We start from the raw sequence: 12,321 nt of genomic DNA, 5'->3' as shown, positions 1-12,321 counted from the left end.
TTTAATTTTGTTTTTCCTTTTCATTCAACAGGCTGAGGCAAATGGTCCAGCAAATCCTTTTATTAGTTCAAGTGCAAATGCTCCATCATCTTCCAGGACCTTAACCTCCTGCCAGTATGTGGGCTGGAGAGTTGCCAATGTACTCTCCCAGGTCTACTTACCACCCATTGGTCCCAACATCCCTCTGCCAAGCAAACCTAAACAGAAGCTATCTCCTATGCAGTATCAGCACTCAGAGCAGCGTGATGTGGAGAAAAGAACTGCACGTTCTTCTCTAAGGTATTTGTTTCCTACATATAAACCTCTGTCCCTTCCCCTTCACACACTCCATTTATTCTTCTGTTTATAAGAGAGATATATAGTTCCCAAGTTAATGACATTTATATTTAATATTTTTACAACACTCTCTAGTCCCCTGAATTCAGCATCTGAAAAGGTTCAGCAAAATATATTTGGAGTAAAATTAGTCTGGATCATGTCTAATTTTTATGTTAAAAGGCTTGCATGCTTTGCATTGGAGTTGCCTGGCTGTATGTCATCTCAGCCTCATGCATTATTAAGTTTAAGAATAAGGTCTTTTAAAAAAGAAAACATTTTGCACACCAAAGTCATACAATTAAAGACTTTCTGAATTTATTTTAAGAACATGAGACTGGCCATACTGGATCAGATCAAAGATCCATCTAGCCAAGTATCCTGTCTTCCCGCAGGGGCCAATACCAGGTTCCCCAGATAATCAAGTGATCCATCCCCTGTCGCCCATTCTGGCAAACAGAGGCTAAGGACACCATCCCTGTCCATCCTCGCTAATTGCCATTGATGGACCTATCCTCCACGAACTTATCTAGTTCTATTTTGAACCCTGTTATAGTCTTGGCCTTCATAACATTGTCTGGTAAGAAGTTCCACAGATGGAAGTATTTCTTCACAAAATGCAGTCAATTTGTTTGTTTTAAACCTGCTGCCTATTAATTTCATTTGGTGACCCCTAGTTCTTGTATTATGAGAAGGAGTAAATACCACTTCCTTATTTACTTTCTCCACATAGGTCATGATTTTATAGACTTCAAACATATCCCCCCTTACTCATGTCTTTTCCAAGTTGAAAAGTCCCAGTCTTATTAACTTCTCCTCATACAGAAGCTGTTCCCTACCCCTAATCATTTTTGTTGCCCTTTTTCTGTACCTTTTCCAATTCCCATATATCTTTTATGAGATGGGGCAACCACATCTGGATGCAGAATTCAAGACGTGGGTGTACCATGATTTTATATAGAGGCAATATGATATTTTCTGTCTTATCTATCCCCTTCTTAATGATTCCCAATATTGTTCGCTTTTTTTGACTGCCTCTGCACATTGAATGGATGGTTTCAGAGAACTATCCCCAATGACTCCAAGATCTCTTTCTTGAGTGGAAACAGCTAATTTAGACCCCATCATTTTATTTATATATATAGTCCCAGGCAGACTGCGAAGAGCTACAAAAGGATCTCTGGGCAACAAAATGGCAGATGAAATTCAGTGTTGATAAATGCACAGTAATGCACATTGGAAAAATGTAATCCCAACTATATTTTATATGTTGCCCTGAGATCCTTTTGTAGCTCTTCGAAGTCTGCCTGGGACTTGACTTGAGTAATTTTTTATCATCTGTAAATGTTGCCACCTCACTGTTTAACCCTTTTTCCAGATCATTTATGAATATGTTGAATAGGACTGGTCCCAGTACAGACCCCTGAGGCACACCACTATTTACCTCTCTCCATTCTGAAAACTGGCCATTTATTCCTACCCTTTGTTTCCTATCTTTTAACCAGTTACCAATCCATGATAGGACCTTCCCTCTTATCCCATAACAGCTTACTTTGCTTAAGAGCTTTTGGTGAGGGACCTTGTCAAAGGCTTTCTGAAAATCTAAGTACTCTATATCCACTTGATCCCCTTTGTCCACATGCTTGTTGACCCTCCTCAAAGAATTCTCACAAATTGGTGAGGCATGATTTCCTTTTACAGAAAACATGTTGACTCTTCCACAACAAATTATGTTAATCTATGTGTCTGACAAGTTTGTTCTTTACTATAGTTTCAACCAGTTTGCCCAGTTCTGAAGTCAGGCTCACTGGCCTGTAATTGCCGGGATCACCTCTGGAGCCCTTTTTAAAATTGGCGTCACATTAGCTACCCTCCAGCCATTTGGTACAGAAGCTGATTTAAATGATAGGTTACAGACTATAGTTAGTAGTTCTGCCATTTCACATTTGAGTTCCTTCAGAACTCTTGGGTGAATGCTATCTAGTCCTGGTGACTTATTACCATTTAGTTTATCAATTTGTTCCAAAACCTCCTCTAATGATACCTCAATCTGGGACAGTACCTCAGATTTGTCACCTAAAAAGAATGGCTCAGGTTTGGGAATCTCCCTCAGATCCTCAGCTGTGAAGACCGATACAAAGAATTCATTTAGTTTGTCTGGAACAACCTTATCGTCCTTGAGTGCTCCTTTAGCATCTTGATCATCCAGTGGCCCCACTGGTTGTTTAGCAGGCTTCCTGCTTCTAATGTACTTAAATTTTTGCTATTACTTTTTGAGGGACAAAGTTCCTTTTGAATCAGGTGATATAGCAACCCAGTTTTCAGGAAGGTATCCAATAATCAAAGTAAAAAAAGATCATTCAGGACTGTACACTGATTTAAATGAACTCTTTTTGGCCCAGTCCTGTCATCCTGCCACATATGAAAGTAACGCCAAGGATCTCAGTTAGATTGGGAGGAAATGAAATGTCCAGCCGCAAGTTTAAAAGATTCAGTGCATTGGCAAAATTCCAATATTTTACTACTAATCCTGGTACAAAAAGAGAGTTACAAAAATTAACATCAAATGTCTCAGTTGTATATATGGTAGTGTGTGTGAAAGGACTGCAGGGCCCCTAAAGACTTCAGTTAAGCCTTGTATGCATATGGCTTTTTTGGTCTTGCATGCAGTTTGGTTCTTAATTCCTCTCCTGCCCCCAGAAAATGTGATTCTCAGTGCACATGTACAGTGCATAAATAGGTATGAGATTACCAGGTCTGTGCACAATTTCATGCATAAATGGTAAAGTGGGAGTGAGAGAACAAACCATGCTCAGAGGTTAGTTTGAAGATTTGACCCAAAATGATCAGTGTATATATCATAATTTTCTTTACTTGTTTGTGCTGTACAGATTTTTTTCTGTGCCATACTCCATTTCTCATTTTATTTTTGAATTGCTATAGTGTATTAGGTTAGTTAATATTTGTATAGCCCCTGGAAGGTGAAAGGCATTATATAAGAAGTCACCTTCACTTAGAACAACTTAGCGTAAAAATAGAAAGCATGTCCAAGGTCAGCATGAAACATCACTTTCTAACTCGAAGGAATTAAATATCTATACAACTTCACTTCAGACTAGCATAGTAAAGGTCATACTCTAATATGACTAAAGGATATTTAAAAAAAATGTTCTTTCAGCTACAAATAATCCTGACAAGCTAGGCTTTCTGAAGGGTGGTAAATTCTTAGAAACCAACGCATAGCAATGGTGAAAATATCCTTAGATGAGATAGCTACATATAAACATGCAACAGCTTCTGGCAATAAATAAAGCATTCCTTTTTCCACATGTATCAAAGGCAAAATATGTCAGATCTGAACTGAAGTATGACTACTGTCTGTTGCCTAAAGAAGGAGGACTATAATCCAGAAATTCTTGATGCTAGTTTTTGAAGTCATGCACTGCTGATTCAAGATCCAGAAAATAATTCATAACGATTACAGTAATTCAGGTTCTGAAAGCAATATGTAGCCTGGTAGGCTCACTGAACAGAGACAAGTTTGTGGAAATGGATTTTCAGACCCTCATGACCTAGATTTGCAGTATTCTGGTAGCCAATAATATCCTTGTAAAAGTGCTTGAACCTTCTCTTCAAAGCCTAAAACTGTGTGATGCTCAATGTGTGCAAGTTAAATTAGGCCTCTATCATCTTTTGCCTACAGCCCTCTTCAATGATCTGCTCATTTTGGCTGGCACCCTCAACCACCACCCTTCTCAACTCAAGCAAATGGGCCTCAGAGCTGTTCTAAGATGTGCCTGTCTGCAACATCCCTCCGACCCTTTCAGGCACTCGGAGATCACTGGAGCACAGTGATCCTCTTGCTATGCCCCTTTTCTCTCAGACATGCTCTGACATATCCCTTCCATCTGGCACCAGGCCATGGGGTGGCCACCTGGATTCTCCCCTTACACTAGGAGAATCTCCATGTAGCCAGTGACGCTGCAGCAATGTAAAGGAGCTGGGAAGGAGAGTCAGGGCAAGAGAAGCCAATGGAGCCATGCCAGTTTACACCAGCTGAAGATCTGGGCCCGTATTCTTACTGTAATAGGAACTCCATGTCCAACTCAATACAACCAACCCATTTAAAAGTATTCTTTTCAGCTGCTTCAAAATATCATGTATGGGAGAACCCAAGGGAAAGGAAATTACTGATATGAAATGAGATGAGACTGCAGCACCTTCATGGCCTGTAACCTGCCTCTCAGTGAAGTGAAAGGCAGGTTAATTACTGATTTAAAAACAAAACAACCCCCACACCGAGTCATGCCACAGCCTAAGTACAGCAGCAAGGCTCTGACAAAAAGAGAGTGATAAACTATGATGCATCTCACATACTGCAAAATGCTAGAAACCTAACTGCTGAGACATGTCATACTTGATTTTCCATTGTATCTGAGAACCAGTTGGAACTCTTTCATCTTGTATCATCCAGCCCTGGTGTAAGAAAGCAGTAGGTTAACTACTCTACCACACCCCCACTTCCTTGCCATCCTGGCGCTTCCCCACACCAATATACTGCTTCCCTCTCCTTACACTGGAGCCACATCCACCAGTGCGGAGTTCCTCTGTGAAGAAAGAAATCTCCTTTAGCTATCTCTGGCCACTTTTCCCTGCTTTTACAGTGACATTAGCAGACAAGAGGAAGCAGGCCCATAGTTATTTCCATCTCATATCTACCCAATATCTACTCTATCTAGAAAGAAGGGTGAAAGTATATTGTCAATCCTGGTTATGCATCAGAGTGTTCGTCTAGACTTTGCCGATGTGGTTTGCGGTCTTCTTAATCATTCTGGATCTTTCACTGCTTTTAGAGTCTCAGGTGACAGCTGGGCAATGTAAGTGCACTTTTCATCTATGATTATCCTTGTGTGCTGCTGTTCCTCCTCAACAAGACCTCCTCACAGAAGTCTATGACTTTAAAATCAAGGCTAGAGTACTACCATACATTCTGCTTAGAGCAACCCTTAAAAAGGACTCAAACTCATACAGCTACTCCCCTGAAGTGTAACAAACATTTGAGGGCATAACACTAGCCCTTAGTGATCTGAGCTAGATATTAGTAGCAGGTGGCGGTGTCAGTTAAAACCAAAGTGGTCTGTAACCCAGCTATCTGAGAGACCATCTCTTCACCAATCTCCTGCTCTGGGAGTAAGGATCTGCCAGATCACTCTCACAGCCAGTTCCAGTCAGAGCATTGTGAAGGACCTACTCAGGCTGGCAGTCCATCTGAACCTGCTTGGCAAGCATCAGGGAACAGCACAAGCTCTTTTTTTAGCCAGGCTTTTCACTGAACTTTATAATAAGGAATGTGGTTTATAAAGAAGCAGGTGTGCTGTTAGCCTGTTGATTGGTTATTGAGTGCTTTTACTGATGTATAGCACCTCGTTGCTTTAGAGACAGGTGACACTATATATTTCTAAACAAATAAATAAGTACGTTGAGTAGCTGCTTTGAGCCTTTAGTTCCAGTCAAAGGTTATTTATTGCATAAACTCTTCTCAGTTACCATGCTGGCCTGTGTTAGGTGTGATAAGAAAACTCATTCAGAATTTAACAGCCAAAGAGAGGCACATGGAAGTCAAAAAGGAGCAGCTAGAGGCCCATAGTTATAGTTTAAATACTGCTTGTATTTGCTAAAACTTAAATACAGAAAGACTAGAGCCAGATGTGTGTGCATCCCTCCTCTGCCCCCACCCCCACCAGTCAGTACAAGTTCTGCTGACCTGATACTGTGGAGAAATGTGTGCATTTTTATTTTATAGTTATTTGTTTTTCCAAACAAAGGAAAAACTTGTGCCAGCAGTGGATACTAATTTTGACAGACTGCCTCACTGTGTTAGCATCTGAAAAACAGTATTAAAAAAAGTCAGATGGAAAAGGTTTAGGGCAAACACTTTTCCTTTCTGGCCAGGCAATAAACAAATTAGTTCCATTTTCTAGCTATTTCTACAGTGTCTTCCTTCAGAAATAAGGCTGAGAGACTAGATATGCCAGCAAGGGTGAATCAAGCCAAACATAATCACTACAAGCAGAAGGGTAAGAGAAATGTACCCCAGGAGCCCTGCTGGTGGAGGCTGACCTGAAATAAGTTGAGTCAACAGCCCATGTCCCTACTTGTAGACACATATACCTTGAGGCCAGAAGGGACCATCCATGTTCATCTAGTCTGACCTCCTGCACATTGGCCACAGAACCTCACCCACCCTCTCCTGTAGTAGGTCCATAACCTCTAGCTGAGTTACTGAAGTCCTCAAATCTTGATTTAAAGTCTTCAAGTTACAGAGAATCCACCATTTACTCTAGTTCAAACCAGCAAGTGACCCATGCCCCATGCTGCAGAAGAAAGTGAAAAACCCCCAGGGTCTCTGCCAATATGACTTCAAGGAAAATTCCTTCCTGATCCCAAATATAGTGATCAGTTAGGCCCAGAGCATGTGGAGGAGACCGACCAGCCAAATACCTGAGAAAGAATTCCACGTAATAACTCACAGCCCTCTCCATCCAGTCAGGGGGCTTGGGGGGTGGGTGGGGTCCTGGGGGTGATTAGGGATGGGGGTCTCTGGAAGGCATGGTCAGGGAACAAAGAACAGGGTGGGGCAAAGCAAGTTTGATATAATGCGGTCTCACCTATAACGCGGTGAGATTTTTTTTCTCCTGAGAACAGTGTTATATTGGGGTAGAGGTATAGTTCTTCTCTGCACCTGTTCCAGTTGAATTAAAATATATATATATATATATAACTGGAGATATACCAATCTCTGAGAACTGGAAGGGACCTCAAAAGGTCATCAAGTCCAGCCCCCTGCCTTCACTAGCAGGACCAATTTTTGCCCCAGATCCCTAAGTGGCCTCCTCAAGGATTGAACTCACAACCCTGGGTTTAGCAGGCCAATGCTCAAACCACTGAGCTATCCCTCCCCCCCTCATAGTCTAGTGGTTACAGCACTCACCTGGGAGATGGGATTCAAAACACTGCTCCATGTCAGGCAGAGTGGGGATTTGACCCCAGCTTGCCTACATCCTGGCTGAAGTGCTCTAACCATTGGGCTCCCTAGTGGGGGGGCACCACTTCCTCCCCAGTTTTTGCAGGGTTTGTTTGTTTTGCACAAAATCTGACTAGCTTGCCTTAGGCACATAAGTCCAGCAGAGGATTCACTGCTCTGAATCCTGAGTAGGGTTAGGCACCTAAATCCCTCTGAGGGCCAGGGTTTGAGGCCACACACCCCTCCTCAGCATTTCCTACTAGGTATTTTAGGCAGCTCCCTGCTCAATGTGCTGGCTTCTGTGAATCCCATTCTTAGGCACCCAATTCACCCCAGGCCTTGCATAAGAAATCAGGGACCTAACTCAGTGTTGCTAGTTCTACTAAGCAGCAGGGTAATTTAAGAGTTAGGTACTGCAATACTTAGCATTGCAATGCCCAAATCTCTTTGGGGATCTAGCCTTAAGGGCTTGATTTTGCTCTGTCAAAAACAAAAAATGACAATTAAGACCATAGGTGTCTCACCACATACCATGGGCCTAAATCTGCTCTCACTGAAATCACTGCCAAAACATCTGTTGCCTGCAATGCTTCAGGATCTTGTCCCATAGGGCCCGAAGTATTTACATGTCCGTGACGTAATAGCAATTGCATGGATGCAAGTGAGAGCACAATTTGGCCCCCCTTTATCTATTCCACTTTAACATCCTTAACTTTTCCTCCTAGCTACTTGCTAAGTTCTCTGCTTTCTTTCCAACACAATGGACAAAAGCCCTTTGCTTTCTTTCTCACCTTCAAACTGTAATATCACTTTAATGTACTTATCCCTACAGCGTACCCACATTGTCTATTTCCAGTTGTAATGCACTGTATATTACAGCTCCCTTCCTTCATTCCAACCCCCAATTACTTGTCCCCTTTTTTCAGTCTCTCCTTACAGTGATTCAGGTCTTCTTCCACTCATCCACTACTTGTTCCTTAAAAGAGTAGAGCTGCATCAGGCACTAACCATGTATCTTTAATAAATTGTCATATTCATTTATCTTCTTGAGCAGCTTCCACTTCTCTCTCCAGCTGTGCCACTGCAATTTAAGATTAGTAATTGTTAAACATCCATCATATGTAAAATGAATTGTCTCTACATACTTAACTGTTAACCAGAGCACAGTAGCTGTCATTCCCACCCCCCACCTTTTTCTTTTTGTTCAGATAAAAAAAAGTTCAGACAAAGGGGCAAATGCATTGCTAACATTAAGATGCCCACACAGACTGCAAAACTAGAGAGAGAAGGAGAATTCCTCCCACCTAAGTTATTTTATTGGCCTTATGTAGTGATAAACTCTATATATTCTCATTTTTCTCAGCTGTCCTACTTCTAGGCAGGAATGTGTGCTTGTTGTCCCCGAGTTTCCAAGTAAAATATTCTAAGCAGTCACCCAGTTCAACAAGTTGTCCATTAGCCATTCTAATGTCAAGAATATAGAGGCAAACTCAGTGAAAACATATCACACAGACAAATGTGTCATCTGTGGAATTGTTTTCCAGCATATCCTCCTTGCCTCTGTCTTTTCATCGGGTCTTGTTATAAACAATACATCCAGCCTGGTACAGCAGCTGTGACACAACCATCCTAACAGTATGTCACTTAAAAAAAAATACAAAAATAAAACCCCTAGAAAAGCAGCACTCCTTGATTGTTGCCAGGCCAAAAAGAAACCTATTTGTAATACCCTATTTTTGTTTCCTTAGATCTGTTAAATATTGTTTTTCAGACGCTGACACAAACATTTCTTAGATGCATGATTCTACAAAATCCTTACTTGTGCTGAGTAGCACTTAGTCACGTGGGTAGCTCAACTGGGACTATGTACGTGAGCAAGTGCTACTTGCTGGGAAGTAAGGATTACGTGAATGGGTCCAAAAAGAATTTACCCACTTATTTCAGTGGGAGCAGGATTGTGTAAAGGAAAAGGGATGTTTCAAGAATCATTGTTATGAAGCGTGAAATTACTTAGAGTGGTGATAAGCAAGGAGATTATTCTTCCAATAGAACCATTGTTTTATTCATTGCATAGGAGTTCGAATTTTTTTATCCCCAATGTAGTGAAGACGATGGAAGCCATCTCATATTGCAGATAATGGATTAGCACAGTGCTGTTCTAGTCACCTAGAGACAGATTATGCAGCCCTTGCTTACAAGGAGTAGCATCTTCCAGCAGTCTAGTCATCTTGAACTCAGTGAGGGTTCCTCACACAGTAAGATACTACTTAGCATTAGTGAGGATGGCAGAATCTGGCCCCTAGAAATCAGCCAGGTGTTCTTGAAAGCATTTTTGTCAGTGTTGTGGGTGTGGATAGTGAGAGGAAGCTTTAACAGGAAGAGTAAGTAGTAAGCTATTACACTCTTCTGTATTTTAGTGTTGTAATTAATTATTCTCATCGCCAATAGGCCAATCATTCTGAGAACTGTAAAGAGCATTATTTTAACAAGACCAGTTGTCATTTTAATCAGTGGAGAGAGCCATGTAACAGTTCTTCATGTCAAAAAAGGTAAATCAATAACAGAGCATACAGTGAGGAGAGAGACTGGATAAAAGTCAGGGTGGATATGAGAGATGTAGTCAAACACATAGCAGGATTGCAGTTCATATGCACTGTGCCCAATTATCTCCTTGCTTTTACAATTGTAATAATGTAACCCACTATGTAAGCCCTTCAATAAGAAGGTCTAATATTTGCTTCAGATTGAAACCTAGCATACGGAACCAAAAGCGTGAAGGGAAGAGCTTGCTACATTTTCATTACAGCACACTTTCACATTAGCGTGACTCAAAAACAACCAAGCGAGTTTAAGCGTACATACACATTAGAAGCAATTGGAGATTGTTGTTAGTTGTTTGCTCCTCCATTATGTCAATAACAGCTTAGTAATAGATATTTTATTTTATGTGTAGTACAAGTGTACCTGACTACCCAGGTTAATGTTTCCTTTGCTATTCACCTTTTATACAGCGATGAGACTTTTTAACAGGCATATAATAAAAACAGCTTTGTTTAAAAAACAAACAACAACAAAACCAGAATGTTTTAAGAATTCAACCAGTAGATGGAGGGGAATGGGTTGCACAAGACAGCTACTCCCTGGTTCTGTCCCCATCTTTCAGGGCATTGTCAATCATTTCCCCCATTTGCTCTGCAACATGAGAGTTTAATGCTATATTTCACCGTAGTGAAGATTGTTTCTCACCATATGAGCTTTCAGATTGTGATGCTGAATGACACACCTACAGCTCAAAAAACAGAGACAAGCTTGTCTCTCTCACCAACAGAAGTTGCTCCAATAAAAGGTATTACCTCAGCCACATTGCCTCTAATATCCTGGGACCAACATGGCTACAACACCATTGCATAAAACAATTACACCTCCTTTAAAATGATTTACCTGGAGATGGCATGAAATATTTGTATAAAAGGATACAGTGATGGGCCTGAGGGAGCACTTAGGGGCCGCTTGTTAGAATTCTGCACACAAACTGAAGGCAATTATCCCAGCCTGCGCTGCAGCTCACCTCCTCTTTGTCTAAGCATCCCTCATAAAAATCTTTGAGCAGCAATATTTTTGCTTTTGGAATGGACCATGTTGCACAGATTTGCAATAACATGTTTAGTCCTGGTCCTTCCCAGCCCCCACAAGGCCTTCACACTACTCCACCAGTCTTACACAAGATTTGAACATTATGCTGTAGTTATCAGGGATTTTTAAACCACTGCCCATCACCAGTGTCTGAGCACGTTCTATGCAAAAAAAACCCCTCAAGAGCAATAGCTAAGTCTCTAGTGAACTCCAGGGAGTCTCTGGTACTACTTTTTCTGGAGTTAAAATCTCTTCTTGGGGTAAGGTTTTTGTTTAAATTAATAAAAACAACAACAAAAAGCCCCTTCCTGTGTACTTAACATTTTGTTCTAAAGAAAATCCAATACCATATGACCCTTTCCAGGAGATTTTATAAGTTTGTTGGGCAAATGGTGGTTGATAGCTTCCTTAGCTGCTGTGAGGCAGATCCCCAGTTCTGTGCCCTTCATCATGTACACCCTGCTACACGACTCTGGGGAAACGTGGCTGTGAGAGCCCCATCGGACAGCCCTGAAGGACAAGTATTTCAGAGGATGGTACATCAGACTCTTACTAAAGTGGATCAGATTCAGTCCTGGGTTTGTGTGCACACACAAGTCCACGGCTTACAGTGAAAGGTTGCTATGTGGAACTGAGAATAAAGTTTGGCTCATTTCATGAAACAGCTAGGGCTTAATGTTCAAAGGGAAAGGCAGTTACGGCCTAGTGCCAAAATGCCTGTGTAACTGTGTATCTAATTTGTGCACTGAATTAAATTTGGACTGTATTGCTTTTGTGGTATATGGGACATAGTAAAAGAGTAGGAAACAGTCAGGAAATAAACATTTAACTTATAATACATAATTAGAAGAGGTAAATTATCTCAAAGAACCCAAAACAATCTTATAAATATAATTTCCTTTCAACTGAATTATGTATGTTCTCAGAATATTCCAAACTGCACCAGCCTTCGCTAAGGTGGAGGGTAATATCGCCAGCCTGAAGATTATCCTTAAAAAAAAAAAAAAAAACACAACAAAAAACCTTGTGCCACAAGATGGCAGCCTAAAATCAGTCTTCCATAGAAGTGACACTATCCATCTTTAGTTCTTAAAAATGTTTTCCAATTACTTCTATTAAGCCTGTGCTGTGAAAACCTATCAATCATGGTTATGAAATAATCAGGCCAATGATTGCAAATCGTGATCTGATCTGTACCTGATGATATTTTGATATTATTTTGTATTATTTTGAGTAGTATCAAGGAGTGATCTGATCTGTACCTGATGATATTTTGATATTATTTTGTATTATTTTGAGTAGTATCAAGGAGTCAAAATTTTAGCTATTACAAAAAAAGTTACATTCAT

The 12,321-nt window shown here is 40.8% G+C and overlaps 1 protein-coding gene across 8 annotated transcripts in view; it reads left to right on the top strand.

Moving 5' to 3' along the window:
• The window catches only part of TMEM232 (transmembrane protein 232), a 126,486-nt gene that overhangs the window by 90,142 nt on the left and 24,023 nt on the right, over positions 1-12,321 (top strand). For all 8 annotated transcript variants that reach the window (XR_005600725.1, XR_005600727.1, XM_039545510.1 and 5 more), the window contains one exon: positions 32-279. Coding sequence is in view for 6 of the 8 variants with exons in the window: in XM_039545510.1 (XP_039401444.1) it covers positions 32-279 (248 nt within the window). In the remaining 2 variants the exon portion in view is untranslated. The remainder of the gene's footprint in view (positions 1-31; positions 280-12,321) is intronic.

This window comes from Mauremys reevesii, linkage group 6 (assembly GCF_016161935.1).
Source record: "Mauremys reevesii isolate NIE-2019 linkage group 6, ASM1616193v1, whole genome shotgun sequence".
Classification (NCBI taxonomy): Eukaryota; Metazoa; Chordata; order Testudines; family Geoemydidae; genus Mauremys; species Mauremys reevesii.
The sequence above is the reverse complement of the archived record's forward strand: the minus strand, read 5'-3'. Positions and strand labels throughout refer to the sequence as shown.